The sequence below is a fragment of the Zonotrichia albicollis genome, chromosome 1, assembly GCF_047830755.1.
Source record: "Zonotrichia albicollis isolate bZonAlb1 chromosome 1, bZonAlb1.hap1, whole genome shotgun sequence".
NCBI classification, from domain to species: Eukaryota; Metazoa; Chordata; class Aves; order Passeriformes; family Passerellidae; genus Zonotrichia; species Zonotrichia albicollis.
The window spans coordinates 85,216,089-85,235,999 of NC_133819.1; the positions used below are offsets into that span (position 1 = coordinate 85,216,089).

A 19,911-nucleotide genomic window follows, 5' to 3' on the forward strand; every position below is an offset into this window, starting at 1 on the left:
ATTGTCATGACTAAAAATACTTGCTCTTAATGAAGCATATGATATAATGAGATGATATTTAATATTCTTCCCTGTCATGTGTATAATTAAAACCAGCAAAATGGGTCAGTGTCTAAGGTGGCCTCAGATGCAATGTGCTAAATGACTACTAGGCTGCAGGAGGTTTACCTTGAATAAATTACAACTGCCATTGAAATTCTGAAAGATGGTTGTGTGTTTCTCAAAAGAAGTACTTAATATAAAAATTTTAACAAAAATAGTTTTTTATGGGTAAACAATGAACTAGAGGGAATATGCTCACCCTCTTTCCCCCACCCTCTTGTGTTGTTAACCTCCAAGACTTTTGCTTCTTCAGGACTGTACCTTCCTGAGCCTTCCCAGAAGCAAACTCATACCTCACAAGGCTGTAAGGTTTTCCTTTTGCTACCACTTGAGTTACCCTCAAAACTTTTCCATCTTCAAGGACATCTTGCTCTTTTTGGGAGTCCTGCTGCTTGTATTAACTAGTAAATTCAATTCTCCATTTTAATTACAGGAAGAAGGGCCCAAGGTGTGAAGACCTCTCTTTCTACCAGTCTATGGCAATGCCAGTCCATGCCAGTTTTGGTTCCTGATTACAACCTCACTGCACATGACTTTCATTTATAATTCCAGAAATTGGCTTCATTTTTTTTGTTTGAATGTTTCCCAGATGTAAGTGGATGCTAATATTTTAAATTTTTCTCAGTGCATGCGGAACCAGATTTTAATGGACTTTGGCATGTTATGGGACAGAATGAATGCACTGGATCAAAAGTGAGTGGAAACTTGTCTTAACAGAGAGTCAGTGTATATTTGCAAAATGACAGAAATCAAGCTAAAATCAGTTACTCGTATGCTTATATTCTTCATACATTTGTGCTTCTGCTTTATGATTTGCCTGTTATTCATGATACTGTCCTCCAGGCATCATGGTCATATGTTCTTAGTGCAGTACTTCTTTAATAAATTGTGTTTTAATTTTGCTCTGGAGTTGAATGTCCAAAGGTTGAGAAAACAAGTGAAGTGAAAAGGATTTATAGACTATGGGCCTTAGATTGGAGTGCTAAAAATTGAGAGATTTAAGTGAATCAGTTACTGGTCAGAGGGGTAGCTCATTCTCCAGCACCATCCTTGAAGGCCAACCAACTATGCACCACTTCCATTCCTTTATGAGCAAACAAGAAACTGTAGAGTGACACCAGAACTTCAGCACAAGTGCAGCACACATGCCACCACCACCACACAGATTGCACAACTCTACCAACACATATGCATAAGGAACACACCCCTGCAATTTAACCTGGGGAGCTTTAAATGGGATTACTTTGCAAATACTGTGTACAAATTCCTACTTGCACTTACTTCTTAGGGCATTATTTTTCTACACAAAAGAGCAGCTGGTTGGCTGAACCATGGGGAAGTTGGTCCTTATTGATAATTCTTGGCAGGCACAAACATGGGACACAAAAAGCAAAAGCAAAAGCTTTCATCATCTTAAACTCATCTTCTAATATCCACCTGCATTTTTACACTTTCTCCTGTGCTATGATGTGGAGTACAGAAGAGTACTTCTGTTCTGCCTTTTATAAAAGGTATATTTGTTTTTCTAGAAGTATTCCTGCCAAGGCTGTTTGCGAGTAACAACAGGTGGCTAAACCAGATACCCACAGAGTAAGCTGAGTATTAATGGAACAAATATGTACGACCATAGTTATGAATACTTTGTGTTTACAATTTGCACCTCAATGCCACTGGTCAAGATCTTTGTCAGGTATTTGACATTAGCCCCATGTGGTATTTCACTATACTGGTCTTTCTTTGACTATTTTCCACACCTTTGAATTCTCTTCCTTCCTGACTGCCTCTCAACCCCTTCCCCTCCACCTTCTTTGTCCATACAGATAATTTACAGTACCTGCAAAAGTTGTGACTGTGGGATACTGCCATTTGTTTGCTGGCACCAGGCAACCATTTGTTCGGGAAAGAAATTCTAGACACAAAAAGAAGATAATTGGAAATCACATTATATTTAAACACTTACAGAGAACTAGTGACATTTTCTTCCAGTCATTAATTTTTTGGAACTATCACTATTAAATCAATTTGGAGATCCCCTGACACAGAAGGTAATACTAGGGCTTTTCAAGTGCAGTTCTTCCCCTCCTTCTGCTCACCAGATGCCCATGCAGACAGATTGTGAGTTTTTAAAATATCTGATATGCAGCATTTCCTAAGTGCATTTTCCTCTCACTTCCTCTTCTACCAAGGACTTTTGGGGATCTCTAACAGCCTCTACTTTCTTGGGAAGATAAGGATGAATGGTCCTGCAAGTTGAGTATGCAGTGACTCCTTGCTTATTGGACCAATGACTTGATTTCAGATTTATTCCTCCAGTTCCCCTTTAATCTGCTATGTTTTAAAATTCCTGTATAATTTGGTACACTGAATTTACTATACACAGCAATGTCAGGAAATCATTCTTGAAGTTTTTAAACATTATTTGAAGCATGAAGACATCCGAAATGCCTGAAATAAAACAATGACTGATTATAACAAGATGAATCACAACAAAAACATTTCCAGTTTAGAACATTTGTCACTCTTCCGGCAATATAAATTTTAGTCTTTAGGGCATAAAGAAAAGGGCTGAGGAGGGATCACCCTTCTGCCAGGTAAGTTGCACAATGAGTTATGAAAGCTAACATTTACCAGTCTCTCTTGAGTAGAAACAGTGCCATATGGCAACAGCTAATGCAACGGATAGGGAGCCTTCGCATTCTTACACCACAAGAATGATTTATTCTGTGATTGCAGGAGCCTGGGACTGAATGCCAAGCATTCTGGGTTTTACTCCCATGCTCTGTTATTAATTAAAATATACCACATGAAACTAATGCTCTAGCTCCTATGATACCAAAACTTCTGTACAACGCTCAGATGTTCATGGGTTATCAGATGGTGAGATCAACAGAAGTGAAAAACTAGGAACACTCCATGTACAGAAACGCTTCACAGAGTAAGTCAAGGCACAGACTCTGAAACAAGCACCAGCAGATGACAAATGTACATGCAAGCACACGTGTGAAGATGCAGCAACTGTGCACTTGCGTCTACGAGCAAAGGAATGAATTTATCACCCACAGTCACTTCAGCAATGTGTTTAAACATGACCTTGTGTATCTATTTTCCTTCTCATACGCCAGATGCCTGACTGACCCAAAATCTGTTCTTACCTAACCACCTCTGGATCACCCTTCCTCAGCTATCTCAATAGGTTGCACCAGCTGAGGGTGGTTCATGACAGCAGTCTGCTCCAACATAATTGTTTGGATAAAATGTGAAAAAGTCTTCCTCAGATGAGCAGTTACACAGTAACCAGCTCAAAATGACAACATTCAAAGGATCCTAGAAATCCAGGAATAGGTATGGCATGCAGTAGTTTTCAAGCATGGGTATACCAGGGATACAGAGAGGACAAGCTACGGTGATCAGTAAAGGTGGCAGAGAACACCAGTAAAGCACAGCCATAGGTGAAACAGTGAAATTCCTTGTATCGAGTAAGTGCTTTAGGGGTCACCCAGATGGGTTTGTTGTTTTATTAACTATTACAGTCACAAATGAAAAGGTTTTGATACTGCTTGTTATGTGATGAATTTTCTTCGAATCAAGGAACTTCGACGATAATGAGTAAATTGCGCTTCTGATTGTTTTTCTTGAACTAATAAAAATTTCCCTGTCTTGGTCACTCTCCAATGTAACTACAGACATTTTGAAACAACATTTTGAAAACACTTGAGGTTTTTAGGCTAGGAGGAAAATACAAGGAATTTAAACATTGGTTAAAATTTCTTTGGAAAGAATTCTCTTAGTTGGTTGCTTGCTCTTTTTATAAAAAATGTTTAAGACATAACAGTGCCCAGCAATGTTATTGCAATCCAGCCCTCTGTGGTGTAAACAACTAAGTAATGAGACTCACCATGGGATTTTTGAAAAATTCGTATTTTGCGTAATTCTTCCTGAACAAAAATTTACTTTCGCTTCCCATGGTGGATTCAACTTGAACTATGAGCTCATGATCTTCCAGGCACCTCTCTGTGGAAAAAGAACACCATGTTAACACACAGCCAACCAGCAGGAGTGAGACCAACTAAGAACAGAAGTTAAAACAACCCAGTGTAATTCCATTACCTTTTAAGAAATTAGCAAAACACATTCTAACTTTCAAACCATACTGCCATGAGGCAATACATTACTTTGCAATGTATTACAAAGCTGAACATTATATGACAGTGCTCTTCAAGGAATTCCTACATCAGGACTTCATAAGCACAGAGTTTTGAGAAAGGAATAGATTTTTTGTGTGTGCAGTAGCTACAATAATACAGACAAACCTCTTCTTTTGGCACTGGTTGTGTGCTGTGGAACTGGCCAGGTGGACAGGTTTAAGGGGGAAAAAAGTTACAGAAAGGGCACTGTTAGGTTCTGAACTATCACAGAAATACAGTGTTGTATTTGATCACACTCTATAAAACCAGTCCATTTCAAGGTGAACTTCAGGCCTTTACTGTAGATGCTAGACAATGGGGTTTATTATGAAAGAGGTCACAGGATCTACTTTACAGGAATACTGACAGAGACAAATGTTTTGTACACATGACAGGGCAATTTTCTGCTCTAGATTTGGTTACAAGGTAACTGCCCATAACCACCACTTCTCTGGTCAAAAGAATGGCACATCAAAGCATGAACAGATAGCTTAACAAACCCAATTCACTGAAAGCAGTAACTCGAAAGAAGGCAACAGGCTAAGTGTGCACTACTTAATGAACTCATTATCTTGACAAGTCTTCAGAACTTTCTCAGAAAATATTTAGGCATTTTTCAAAAGTTTTAACTAGTCAGTGCTTTCATGCCTTATGTAATACAACATTTAAAAATTAGGTCAAACAAAACATAACTTTTGCAAAACTTTAAACAAAATTCCTGTGACTTGCTGACCAAAGAAGTTTGGAGAGTACCTTACCCACTTTGTGTTCCTGCAATGCTTGTATTCCTACAGTAAGAAATGCCAGAGTGCCATCCAAGTTCTCTTGGGGTGATTTCAGGATAGAAAGCAAGCAGTCATTTGCATCCCAAAAAGAGCAAGCTCTGGAATATTACTTGACTTGCTGAACACAGCAGATTATGTGGTATTCTTTGATTGAAAATTTAACCTATGACTGAATGATCCCATGATCTTTTTCTCTTTCACTTAGGCTGTCAGTCATCACCAGCTCATTGACGACTTCAGCATTTACTGTGCACTTGTGATGTCCAGCCTTGTTCTAAATTGTGTTTTCAAAGGGGTTAACATTGAAAAACCTCCATAGTGGGCTGCTCTCAAACAAAGAGCTGTGTCTTAGTGCATCAGGTGTAACACCATTTTGAAGGGATAGTTCTTTGACTAATCTGCACAACAGTACTGCTACAGGGAGGCTGTTAGTAAAAGACATTTGGCACCACCTCAGCATTCATCACCTAAACCTACACATTTCTAGGGGCTTCGGAGGTAAAGTTTCAGGTATTGCTAATCTGGTGCTACTACCATGGTTTTTAAGCAACTGGTGAAGTCAAATCTCCTCCACATTGTGATGAAGACTGTGGGCCTATGAGGGTGAAGGGCCTATTTTTTAAATTATGCTTCCTCCAAAAAACATTTAATTACATTGATACGAAGCTTTATCACAGCATGAACCCCGAAAGATCACATGTCCTGTTACAGTCTAGTTCTGCCACCACCCAAAGTTGTGGTCTTTGCTTTCCTAACACATTAAAAATTGCTTGTCAGGGACAAACTCTTTATTTTGTTCTGAGGAAATGAAGTACAGATGAACATTTGTCAATTGGTTTTATATTTCAATGTTTAGTTTGTGTAAATATACTTAGTGCCTGTTTCTTGGATGCTTTAGACAACTGACCTAGATGTATTCTGTTACTACACCAAAACCCTTCTGAGATTCTGTGGTGACACTCCCGCTGATTTAATGTTTATATTTTCATTCTGATGGTCAAAGCCATCTTGGAGAAAAGGTGCAGCATTTCATAGCACATGCATGTAAAAAAAAGAAACTAGTCTTGGTTACTTTGCTAATACTTCATAGTAATACATACACTTGGGAAGTGCTTGGTAATTTGCACTCGGTTGGTACAAATGGGATGAACTTGACACATGAGCAACTCAGCCTCAGCCCTGCTTTGAGCTTCCTGCTACAAAACTAGAAGCACAGATGTCAGCCTGTTAAGTTCAGGTCAATAGGTCAGTCTGTCTTCAAGTGGCATTGCTGTTGAAGTGACCAGAAATGTGTGCTTCCAGTTTATCTGATAGGCTCCACTCAGTCTCCTCTGCATGCTTCCTGGAACAGACTTTTCCCCTACCCCACCCAAGTTAATCTGCATTATTATCAGAACTTCTACTGAACTGCAGCAGTGATACAAGGTGGGAAAAGGAGCTGGATTCCATCATGAACAACTCACAGGCATAGCCCAAAATTCCCAATCAGAGAACCACTACAAATGACAGGTGGACCCCTGGATCAAAGAGTCCGCCCTGATTTTGCATTTAAGCAAGCGCTGTGCTTCACTGTTCCACTTTTAATTCACTCATATTAAAGGAAATCAATGCATCTTAACAAAATATCTAGGTACAAAACTGCAACAATGCTTTCTTCTAACCCTCACATATTTCAGTCCTCTACATTCTCTCCTGCTTGAATTGTATTTAGTATGGTGTACAGTCAATTCCGGAACTCAAAACATGAAGTGTGTAGGTAGGGAAGGATTCTTTCAGTGTCCAGGCACATATAATCACATGAATGTTTTCACCATTATTATTTTTGTTAATGTCCAATACATAGCTCTCTGTTCTTATCCTAAACTGATGATAGTTAAGTATGGAATAGAACATAGGGAGAATACAAAATTTTATAAATGTGGTATTTATAAATATAGTTAGGTATACTTATAGTAGCAAATTAAATAATGGGACCAATTCAAATTTCATAGACTGCTTAAACATTGACTACAACGTGCTTTAGATATTAGCGGTACGGTGCAGCAGGAACCACTTTCAAATGTCAAATCAAGAAAGTCTGCTGGCAAATTGTCACACCACTGCCTCCAGTGAGAACACAAATATTTTGTGCGGTCAAATAGCTGTTTAAAGTCATGTGTAAGCACACATTTTATTTGGAATATACCTGGCTATGTGTGTGAAGTGAACAGTGAGGTGGAGGCTCCTTACAAAGTGGGACCTCAAAGACCAAAGCAATGATAAATATGCAGCTGGCATCAAAAATTTCATCTTGTCCTCAGTCTGTCCAAAAGTAAAACAATGAATTGGTTCTGCAAACCAAGCTCTTTTGGAGAGTACTATTAGGCAAAAGACAGGGAGGAAAAAAAAAAATAGTGAACTAAATGAAGGAACTCCTCTCTTTTTGTGGGCTTCAAGACTACCACCTAGAGCATTAAGTCAGCAAGGATGTATTATATAAGAAATAATGTCTTCTAGAAACACAGTTCTGACTGCTCTTTAACCATATTTCTCTTGACACTATGTATTTATTCACCGTTGTTTCATACTTATACTAGCAATCTTTTATCTAGAGGAACAAATATGGACCATCAGATGCCTGATAACTTCATCCAGGTTGCGGTCGCACTACTACCTTGATCTGACAGTCTCCAAAATACAGGAAAGCATGTAAGCTACAGAAGAGCTAGGAAGAAGCAGCCAAATAATAAAAAATTCAAACTGCAACCAAAACTGGTGGAAGCATTCAAGTTGGTATTTAAAGTTTATTGAGTATGTATACTAAAGACCCCAAATTCAATAAACTGGATAATGTTGTCTCCTGTTAAATGAACTAATTTATTCCCTTTTCTGTCCTCATCCTTTCAAGTATGTGAAATCTGTATAATTACATTTTTTAAAATTCTTTAAATATTTTTGTCTGTTGGCTTTACACCCCCGAAGGCTGCATTTCTTCTCACACAGATCCACTTTGTGGCCTACAGGAGAGAGCCCTTGGGCCGTCCCTGTGGAACCAAGTTTGGTGGCTGCTAAAGCCCCAACCTGCACACCCCACATCTCTGAGGGCCCGCTTTGTGCTTCAGTGTGAGACAGAAGTCCAAGGCAGGCAGGTCCCTATGTATATAAATGCAGCCCGATAAGTATCTTGCTCTTTTCCCATCATTGTTAATTACCAAGTTATTTGTGTGTAAACAGAAGCTTTTGATTTCCTAATCAGCCTCCTGCCCGATTCATTCAGAGATGTCACACACCAGAGTTTGACAGCACAATTAGTCACCATGGAAGCTATTGTGATGTCACAAACACTGAATTGTGGCATCATTGAATGAATCTGGCAGGAGAAGGATGTTGGTTACAAAGGAGAAGGCTTCTGTTTACACAATACCTTGGTAATCAGCAATGATGGGAAAGAGAATATAGAAAAAGAGAGCCTGGTAGTTTAATGAGCATTGATAAAACTGAATATTTGTAAAGGTTTTTGGAAGCGCATGTGGCGTATTAAGCTACGGAGATAAAGATTCTGTAATTTATACCTTAATTCTTCACCTCATCCTATGTCCTCAGAATTGAAAGTATATCATAGAAACAGACCAGAGAGTGTTTCATGTTAATATTTTCATATATTTCTACATTAGGAGAGATAATAAAACCATAAGCTAATCATGATATCTTACATGTTTGGGTTTTTTTAAAGTCTCAGTCTGCAGAGCAGTGAATTTATTAGTGTTTAACAGTATTGGTTTAGGGCATCACATTTCCAGCAAATCATTTCCTTTTTTTATTCGTAAGGGTTCTGAATTACATTTTTAGACATAAAACCCCCTCTGCTAGGTACAGATAGCATTCACAATTCCAGTGCTGGCGATTGCAGCTTATGATTTGCCTTCCTCTGTTTTCTAGAAAAAACATTCCCCATGAAGTATATCGACTAATACTCCAAATGCTACACTTTTTAAAGCGTTATTGTATGCCATGGAGAATTACCGACAGCGTTATCTGGGTGATACGCTGTTGCAAGCTGCACAGCAGAACCCTGTAACTAATCAGTGCCACAAAATAACAGGAAAAGCAAGACTGAATAACATGAGATCCTTTCAGGTACTGTAATTAAACCAATTCACAGCGTTATTTAATTCCCCACGGTTCTTCCTCTTGCTGCCTTCTTGAAACTGTAACCATGACACCTTAATTTCAATCAGGTGGAGGAGCTGCTGCCTGGAGAGCAGATACCACCGCTGGTCCAGAAATTGCCCGTGGATTTGCAGGTGGTGCCACCATTTTTCCCCTGCCTGGAGTTAAGTTTAGCCAACCCCCTCCCCCAGCTCAGCATGTCTAGCTTTCATGGGCATTACTGTAGGTATGTAAGGCTGAGTCTGTTCACCCAGGTCTCCCAGCTGGTGATGAGCTGAGCTGTTTCACAGGACCGTACTCCAAGGATCAAGCTTAATTTGCCTAAGCTGTTTATTTGCAATAGCTTCAGACACAGCAAGGTAGCAACAGAGTGCTAGCGTGAAGATTAGACAATTCTTCCTTTTTTTTTTATAATAAAAAAACAGAGGATGGGAAATAAGGGAAGGACTTTAAATGGTTTAAATGCTTAACACATCAAATTGTAATACACAGAAAACACGTATGTGATTTCAGCTAATTGTACAAATAAAAGCAGTGGAAAAGAAAACGTTCCGTCTGGAAGCACATTTATATGAATTACACATGTTTTATGTTCCCAGGTAACCATGCCACCCCTTTGACCATTCCCTACCTAATCCTAGGTGAGGGTGATGCTCCACTAGAGTCCAGCTGTTATCATCCACACAATGACTTTTGTAAACGAGCAGCTGACAGAGGTCCCTGGCTGTCATGTCTGCTAGAATCTCGACCACTTTGCTTGTTCCATCTTCACTAAAGACTTTTACATCCTGCAACATAAAGGGTACACTTACAGATCAACAGCTCTGAACATAGGCAAACCACACAGCTACTGTAGAAAAGCACCATCCTCTCGGTGTGAGGGTTCCAAGCACCTTGGCAGCCAGGACAAATGAAATGGATGATTCACTTTATAACACTTTCTCTCGATGCCCCCTAGACCTGTTTCCCCTCCCCCCTCCCCAACACCTCCCTGCACTAAACAAGATTCAGCAGGGTTAATATGACCACGTACACAGGAAAAGTGAGAGAGCAGGTTCTGTATAAAGCTGTGTAAGGTAAGCAAACGTGAAACAATGTCGAGAGAGTACTTTGGCAACAGTGGGCGAGAGAAATCACATCCAGTCAAACACACACAATTTTCATTGCGATCCCATCGGAGGCCTCTGAACATTCACAGAGGAGCAGGCCAGGACCCCAAAGATTAAAAATGGCTCTCTTGTTCCCCACTAACTTTTGATTGTTTCGTGTGGGGAAGTCCCACTCGCAGTTTGCCGGCAAATCAATTATCTAGCACAGTCCACACATTTCTCTTTCTGCCCTGACTTCTCTTTTGATCCTAGCCTAAAAGTAGTTTGAAACCAAACATGCATACGCTGCGCATCCTAAATATCAACAGGGATGAGAGAACAAGTCAAGAACCTTCTCCCCCACCTCCTGAATTATACAGATGCTTTCCTCTTTGCATTGTTCTGCTCAAGCGAGAGACACTTCCCGCAAAATTATTTCTCCGGGCAAATGTCCAGGTCCCAGATTTAAATCAACTCCGTGTTTAAAACGCTCCGCATCCTAGCGAGAGAAGGAGAGTCTAACAAAAACCTGGAGGGTAATTCGATATGGAAAATCTTACCTCAACGGCACGTAAAAGGCAGCAGTCGGAAGAACAAGATGGCATTTTAAATGGGGATTGCCTCTTGAGAGTTAGTTCTGTGCCTCCGCCGACCCTCTGCAGCCTGCGGCTGGGCGCCCGGGGTGCCGGCGGCGTCAGGGGCGGCCGTACCCTACCTGTCACGTAGCCCCTGCTATGGGGACTGTTTCTGGGGAGGGAAACAACTCTGCCAGAGCTCCACTCAAAGGGTTACACGCAATCTTTGCGGTAGTGAATCAAACCACACTGTGCAGACCAATCCTAGCCCTCCCTCCGACTGATGTAATCATTTCCCACACACTATCAGACTTCCAAATTATTCCCGCCTCCCCCACCCCCCCCCCCTCAAAAGAAAAAAAGAAAAGGAATTACAAAGGAAATGTGGGGGGTTTTTTATGACGACCTCGGGGCGCTGGAGACCCCAGGGGCGGCGGCGGGGCGGGGCGTGGGGAGCCCGGCACGCGTGTGCCGCTGCTGCCCGGCGCCGGTGCCGGTCCCGCCCGCAGCCCGGCCTGCCCGCGCTGATGTCATCAATGCCTGCAACTTGGGCATTCAACTTCTTTCCCCGCCGCCGCTCCCCGCTCCGCGCTCCCTGCTCCGGCTCCGCTCCGGGCCCCGGCGGTGCCACCGCGCCGCGGCCGGCGCCGCCCCCACCTCCCGCTGCCCCGGCTACGCACTAAGTGGAGCCCGGCGAGGGAGGAGTTAAAGCCTCATCCAGCCCAAGTGACTCAAACCCGCGCGTTCAGGAAACGGCTTCATCTGACAGCAGGGATGAGCCAGCTCTTTCAGAAGTGGGCTCCGGAAAGAAGAGGAGGGGGAATCCCGGTTGCTCTGGGGAAGGCATGCGTGCTGTGCAATGTGTCGGCTGCAATCCTGCCAACGCTTCGCCAAGCCAGAGGCATCCTCATACACGCAGGAATTTGTTGGGCGTGGGGGTGCCCCCGTTTTCTATCCTGCGGGCCAGCCTCTGCTGTGTGGCTGGCGCCGTGTCGCAGCAGAGCCCCGCATGGCACCGCAGCGGTGCCGGCCCGCTCCGGCACTCCCGGACGGGGGGACACGAGTGGATCGGTGCCCGAGACACCGGCGGGCATCGCACCGCAGTGTGCGGCGGGGAGCGCAGCTCTCGCGTTCCTCCGAGGATGGGCAGGCACACCGAAAAGCCAGTACGCAACAAGACAGAAAGTAGCTATTCTGATTCTTTTAGTGGGGAATGGCAGGGACTAACACCCGCTTGATTTTTTTTTTCTTCTTCTACTTTTATAGTGTAGCCATCGGACCGAAAAGTTGGTGGTGAAAGAATTCCGTTCTACTTTCAGCTTACTCTGCACGTAACTGCACTTTCTGTATTGAAACTAAACTATTTTGGATGGATTTCCTGCTTCGGGAACCAACCTGGTGACATCACTCATTCATTCATTAGTCACGAGAAGCGCAGCCCTCTGCTCTCTGCCTCAGCTTTCACCGGGGAGCCCGAACCAGGGATACGCCACAGCAATCGCCACTTTGGCAACACCTGGAGGGCAAAGCCCGCCTCTTTTCCTTTCGTGCAGGGAACAAGGCAGTGATACAGACAGCACCTGATCACTGTCAGTGCCAAGTCCCAGAAGAGGCAAAGCTGTTTTGCTGAGGGTGCCTCTCCAGCCCGTGCAGGTGTAAAAGAGAGAGCTGTAAGACAACCACCACACTCTTCTCTGTTCCCAAGCATGGAAAGCCTTAATGCCTTGTGGCCACTGGAAGAAAGCTGCAGCTGTCTTTTATGCTCATTCATGCTGTGCTCTCTCAGTATGAAGTGAAGGGGTCAGGGGTACGTGTCCCACCCTCCCCCTCCCTGCCCAGAGTCTAAGCTCATGCTGATGCCAATGCCAGCCCCCCAGCATTTCAAACTACTGCATACCCAACACTGCAGTTTGGTGTACTCCTACTGTAATGCCATGTTCCCTCCTCCGGAGAGCCAGGCCCTGGAGGCAGCACCCACTATCCCCATACCACAGCCACTATGGAATTGGGTTACAAACATGGATATGTTCATTCATGGGACCAGACAGCCCTTGGGGTGTTAACAGGGCCCTTAAGGCACTCCAGGGAGTGGAGTGCAACGGGTGGGCAGCGTGAACGCAGCGATGAGCAAGTTAACCTCACTGACTATTTATTAATAGTGCTGTGTTTGCCACCAAGGACAGTGCAAGGCCATGTATCACCACTGACATCACAGATATAAAACACTGCATCAGGAGGGGATGTAATGGCCTGGGCTGAACCCTGCCCCAGGGGACAGGAGAGAGGCAGAAGTGAGATGAAACCCTGTGCCTCTGCAGAGGCAGGAGTGCAGCAGCCCCTAAGAGGCTTACATGGAAAGTAAGGGGATTTTATGCCCCCACACAACGCTGCACAGTTATGAAGTATAACCACAAATACCAGCTTGACGACAAAGCTTCACCTCCAACTTTCTGACAGCTCCCGTGACAAAAGATGCAGATAACAGTATTTCTGTATCATAGGGGGAACTGAATTTGAAATCAATTGGTCAAATCCAACTCTCTCACTTTTTCTCTCTTTCTTTTTTCCTAAGGAAGCACCTCCCACTTTAAGGGCTCCCTATTCAAACTTCATCCAGCAGAAACACTGTTTCATTTCCAAAACTGATTTAGGGCTTATTATCTACAAAGGAAAACTAAGCAAGATTCACTCGAATAAAATACTCCAATAATGAAAACACTTAGCCTGATGAGAGGTTCAAAAAGTTAGCCTGACACTTTTGCACTGCATCCCTCTGAGAAATGCAGTGAAATGCAACAGCAGACTGCCTGCAACAGTGATTTACAAAAGGCCCTAATTACGTCAGCAGCACAAGGCACCTTCTATTCAAAATTAAGGTTAAGAATGCTAAGCCAACCAGAGCGCTATATTGGCTGAACATTCAGTGCTTTACAGCGCAAAGGAGCAGATAACAGACTGCACCATTGTTCTGGGAAGAAGTCTTCCCCCAAGCTTTTCTTTTCTTTTTTCTAAAGACAAAAAAGACTTTAAAAATTAAAAATTTAAAAGGACATTAATATTCATCAATTCAGAGGTTTCATATAATGGGTCGCATATCTTGAGTATCTTCATGGCTGCTTCATCTTCCAGCCTCAGTTCCTCAACCTCACTCAGTATTTTGTGTGTATCAAGTAATGCAAAGACTTTAGGAATGTGAAAGGGAAAAAAAAAGCAACAAAAACCAGAAAACCCAAACAGTCATGTGATGGTCACATCATTTTTTCTCCATTTCTTACACTATTTCTTTCCTTTTTCTTCAAAACAAAACCTATAACTATACACAATGATCACAGAAATTCACTCTTTTACATAATGTTATGCTAAAAATCTTCAGTGGCAAACAGATTTACATTTGCATTCTACAATCTGAAATTAAACAGGGTAATTTATATCAATGTAGACCAACCCATGTTATCCCGGGCTACAACTCCAAATATCAGAAGGAAGCACCAGTCATCAGAAGGCCCTGTGACCGAAATCTAATAGATCAAAGGTTTCAGTACACTAGTTCTTTTAGCGTTTCTCTTTATAAGAGAAGTAGATCAGAGACTTCACAGAAAGTTATTAAAGTACACTGAAAAGTCATTACTGAGAGCTGCACAAACAGAAAATCAGTCCAGCAAGTTTTGACTTCCATCCCCCAATTTCACTCATCAACACTGTTCAGACAATCAGTGAGGTACATAGAAGGAAAATGGAACTGAAATCTTTGCATGTACCTTGTTCAACTAGAAGCACTATTTACTGCAGAAGGCACCCAAATACCAGGCAGGTACTTGCTATTTTCACTGGAACCCTGTTTTGATGAGATCTTTTTTCTAAAAGCTTTTTATAATCAAAGCTTATCAGTTCACAAGAGCAGAGTCAGAGTCACTGAAGGAATGAGGAAGCTTTCAATTAGGATAGGTCAACACAAAGCTGCTGAAGACTCAAGCTCAGCCTGCAGGCTACCCTTGAACTGCTATTTTCCTGGTTGAAAAAGCAAAAAATAAAGGAAGGTTTTGCTTCCTAAAGTTACAAACCTTTGAAAAAGAAAGGCCTCTAAGCATGCTCTGTGCAAACCTGACAGGCAAGCAACTCAGTCAGCCACATCTACATGCTGGAGCACCAGCCAGTCCCCCTTCACTTGCCCAGCAGCATTAAGGCAGCTTTATAAGACATGGAAAATTCAGCTGCTGCAATGAAATAAATATATAGGTCAACCCTATGGCTCTTTTTGCCTTCTCTGTTGCTTCCTGCTTATGCAGGAAAATAGCCCTTCAGACAAACAGCAGTGGTAACAGCAATACAACGTGGATAAGATCACTTAGACACAAGGCATCAGATAGTACTTCCTTATAAAAGAAAAAATCCTGTGAGGTATTTGATCATTGCTTTTTTCCTCTCTACATATACACATAAAACCCTTGGAAATGCTGAGGTTAAGGTTCTCATAGCAACATTAACTCTCTCCTCTGGCATACACTATATTTAGGTACACATTTAAAAGCCTATGAACAACAAATGAGAACAACTGCTGTACGATCAAGATCTTAGTCTATGACTTTCATATTCAGAACAGTAACCTCAAAACAAAATCCCAGAAAGCCCTGCTTTAGTTGGCCGTGTTTCAAAATGCTCATTCTGTCCCACTTCACTGGGCTACTGAATTTTAAACCCATTTCCAAGAGTCAGAGAAATAACCTGACCTGACAGGGAATCATATAATCCTTATGTTCAGTGCTCATCAAAACCAATACTGAAGTCATAAACTCCATGAGGGTTGTACCAGCAAGAGAGGTTTTGGGAATCATAGAGATGGGCAGGGCAGGATTAGTGCTGGGTGCCAGTCAGCATTGGCATTGGGAAGGTTAGCTCGTCTGAAGCCATCATGTGTGGACACCCAGTCACCAGTGCACCCAGTAATTTTGGGGTTACATTCCTTGTGAAAGTAAGGGAGAGAGATGGAGCAGGTTACCATCTAAAGCACATGACAAAGGCTCCTGATTCTGGACTAAAGATGGATGCTGTAAGCCATGTTGGCTGAATTCAGGCCACTGTATCAAGCAAACATCTCTCTGCACTATTTACATCACAGTTTAACCCCAGCCAGCAGCTCAGCCCCACACAGCTGCTCACTTACTGCCCCCAGTGGGGTGGGGGAGAGAATTGGAGGGAATAAAGTTAGAAAACTGATGGCTGAGACAAAGACAGTTTAATCAGGAAAGCAAAAGCCATGCACATGAGCAAAGCGAAACATGAAATTCATTCCCCACTTTCCATGGGCAGGCCGGTGTTGAGCCATCACCAGGAAAGCCAATCATGAGTAATGGTGATTTGGGAAGATTAAAAATCATCACTTCCAATGTCCCCTGCCTTGTTCCCATCCTTCTTCTCTCCCCAGCTTCCTAGGTCAAACATGATTCCAAATGGTGCCGGATTTCCCCTGAGTTAGTTGGGGTCAGCTGTCCTGACTTTGCCCCCTTGAGCTTCTGGTGTTCCACTCCCTTCCTTGCTGGAGGGACGGGGTGAGGACCAGAAACGACCTTGGCTCTGTAAGCACTGCTGAGCAGTGACTAAAACATCTCTGGAATTATCAACACAGCTTTCATCATAAATCCAAAACACGGCCCCATACCAGCTACTATGAAGAAAATTGACTCTACCCCAGTCAAAACTAGCACAATTACACACTGCAATTGTTGACATTTGAGCTTTAAGAAATAAACAAAGAGTGTTATGTTGCATGTATACAAAGCACGTTTAGAGGAACATACAATGAGCACGTGGGGAATATACAATGAACACATGTGGGGTACTACTGAAGTTTAAAATAGAAATATTGTAATAACAAGCCAAAGCTTTTCCTCCTCTAATTCAAAACTGCATGTGAAAATGATTATTTTTTCTGTAGGCATTGAATTATCTGGTTCTATCTTCTCAAAACTTAAAGCATTTCTTAAATCTAAAAGTATTGCTCTCTGTATAGGTTTAGCACTGTATAGCAACTGCACTGAAGCATCTTCAAAAATCTCAGCTATTTATATACAACTGTGCAGAGCACATTTTCAAGACATAACCACTGCCTGCATGAACAAAAGATTTATTTCAACGTGTATGCACATACTTAGAGGCTGAAGGTTTGGAAACTGTAAGCTGCTACCCTGTAATTTCCATATTTTAAAAATAAATAGCGGAATGCAGTTTTAAGTGCTACATACCTACATACAGACAACACATCAATTTTGTGACAGCATTCCCAAAAGCTGTTTCAACTCTTTCCCACTTTGGTTTAATGTTCAGATGTTCAGATAGATCATTTGACCTGTTTGACATTTTCACATCTTCCCACTCAATTCCTCATTTGCCTCTCATTTTTAGGTAAAAGAAAGGAGAAAGACTTTTTCAATCCTTCTAAGAGTAACAATAGGCCTTTTATGAATTTTGCTGAAGCTTCAGGGTACTTGCAGAATGCTGGAAGAGAGAAGGCTTGGGAAGAAGTTTGTATAGGCTTTGACAGTCCATACCAGCAGGAAGGGAGTGCAGCGACAGCCAGCTCACTCAGTCCTGGATCTGGGGGTCCAGACTGTTCCAGCATTTTCTGTTAGTTTTGACTCTAAGTCTGTAAATGTGCTCCCTTCTCTCTCCACACAGCTCCTCCTAACAGCAATTGCTTTTTATGCAAAAATCCTTTCTGGTTCCAAGATCCTTTACATACATTAAAAAAGACAGTTACAGACACTGTTACACTCTTTTGATTATGTAATGAAAGGCATTAAATTATTTTGCTGGCATTAACCTTTATCTTTCATATATTTTATTGTGCAATTTATCCCTAGATAGCTTGCAACTCTCCTCAGCTGTGCTTACAGAATGCATTATTTATTGTCTGAATTTGCTCCAAGAGCAAGGTTGAGTACAAAACTTCTTGCAAACACAATTTAAATCACTAACAACCCTAGAAAGGGCAATATAAAGAAAAACCATAATAATTTCTTGATTAAATCCTTAAGTAACCAAGCTAGTTACTGAGTATTTTAAATTGCTTTGCCATTATAAATTACTCTGTAGAAAAGAATTATTACCACATCTTCCTTGCTGCACAGGCTTCCAACCACAAGAACCACATTAATTTGGAGCTTGGCAGAGGGTGCAACAAGGCGCCAGGGAGCAGCTTCCCATTGGATTTAGGAAAGTGGTACAAGTCCCCAAGATTTGGATGGCTCTTTCTTTCCCAGTGGGACACTGTGACAACAGCAGCTGAGGTCCTTGTCATCTAGGGCCCAGGCCACCCTATGAGCCAAAAACCCCTTCCAGCACAGGGCTCAGCAACGCGCACTTGGCTTCTCACTCGGATTTACGATTATCCAAGCAGAACTTCTGTGTGGGTAGGCCACAAACCCCTCCCTTCCCTTCCATGTTTTTCTCAGGAGAGAGCAGAGAGGCTGCAGAGCAGATAACAGGAATACCTTTAAGGGCTGCACACACACCTGGGCCTGGCTCCAGCACTCTATTTGCATTTACAGGTCCAGCCACATATTACTGGGAAAGGGACCAGAGACTGCTTTCAAAGATGTCTTTGGAGACTGAGGATTGGCATTTGAAAATGTATGCATTTTTAATGCATGGGAAAACCTTTGGGGTGCTGACTGTCGCTTATGTGATAAAATGGGACCTTGGGTTTAGATTGTGGTTGATGTAGTAACAGAAATAGAACAAAACCAGCAGCCCAACAATAGGGGAACAATATGCCAAATAAACTGTATTTTGAATGGCCAGACACAACAAAACAAACACATTATTTTAGGAATGAATAGTTATGAAATTTGTCTTGCACAAATGCAATTCAATTTACCTAGTCTGGTAGCAGAGGAATCTAAGCTAGCATTAAGATGTAGGGCTGAAGAGAAATTAAACTTAGAATGCAATACAGGGTAAGAGAAGAGAAATTAAACTTAGAATGCAATACAGGGTAAGACAAAGATAGACCCTCTTCCCACTCCTGTGTCTTCCTCCATCCTCCCAAAAAAGTAATCACAAGGAGTGAAAAAGCCAAGGATTTAAGGACTTGTGAATCTGTTCCCCAGTGCTTGCAAGAGCACAGCTCCTAAGGTTTCCTCTGCAACCCTGAGGGCTAAAATGAATTTTAAAAATTAAAGAAAACAAGTTCTTAGCTGAAGCCCCAACTCCTAGACTGCTAGCATTGACTTCAGCAGCATGAAAAGAGTTTTCAGAAACAGCTACAGTGGTACAGTAGATTTAAAAAAAAAAGAAAAAAAAATCAATTATCCATCTTTACAAGAGTTCCTTTATTCCACACACACACACAGGGACACACACATCCTGATGAAGCAATGACATCCTGGAACAGGAAGTTACACCAAAGATGCCAGGAGAAAGGGAGAAGCTGGAAAGCAAAACAAAAGAAACTTTTAAAGAAAAACCTCTATGAATTCAACATGCAAAGCCTGATATGAGAAGAATCAAGGATGATATGTCACATGGAGACAAAATACAAGGACTACAACCAACCTAAGTGTGAAAATATGAAGATGAGAACAACTCAGGACAGTGAAAAATATAACGGAAGCTACAGGGAAAAAAAAAAGCAAAACATGAAGAAAGACTCCTCATGGAAATTGGCCAGAACCTACAGGCACTCAAGGAAATGATGGCCATTTAAAGAATAAACACCCTAAAAAATTTACAGCACAATGGCTTCCATGCACCGAAAACCCCAAAAGCTCAAGCACTATTGGAAATACAAATTTCCCGCACTCCGACAGCATCGGGCACAAGGCGCAATCGGTTTTTGCGAGCGGGCTGAGCTCACTCCACTCTGGCAGCAGCAGCAGCAGCAGCAGGGTGCTTTGTAAGGAGAGGGTGACAGGCTGAGCTCCAGCAGCATGGCAGAGCATCCCTAATGCCATCAGCTGCCTCTGTGCCGTACAGAACTCAGCAATATTGCTTCACTTCCCGTCTCCCAAGGCACCGGCTCTGGAAGCTGGCG

At 42.3% G+C, this 19,911-nt stretch overlaps 1 protein-coding gene across 5 annotated transcripts in view; it reads right to left on the bottom strand.

Moving 5' to 3' along the window:
- Positions 1 to 19,911, bottom strand: part of GRB10 (growth factor receptor bound protein 10) — a 145,319-nt gene that overhangs the window by 14,306 nt on the left and 111,102 nt on the right. For all 5 annotated transcript variants that reach the window (XR_012581396.1, XM_074546236.1, XM_074546241.1 and 2 more), the window contains 3 exons: positions 9,852 to 10,008; positions 3,998 to 4,113; positions 1,937 to 2,011 (listed from right to left, as the gene is read on the bottom strand). Coding sequence is in view for 4 of the 5 variants with exons in the window: in XM_074546236.1 (XP_074402337.1) it covers positions 1,937 to 2,011; positions 3,998 to 4,113; positions 9,852 to 10,008 (348 nt within the window). In the remaining variant the exon portion in view is untranslated. The remainder of the gene's footprint in view (positions 1 to 1,936; positions 2,012 to 3,997; positions 4,114 to 9,851; positions 10,009 to 19,911) is intronic.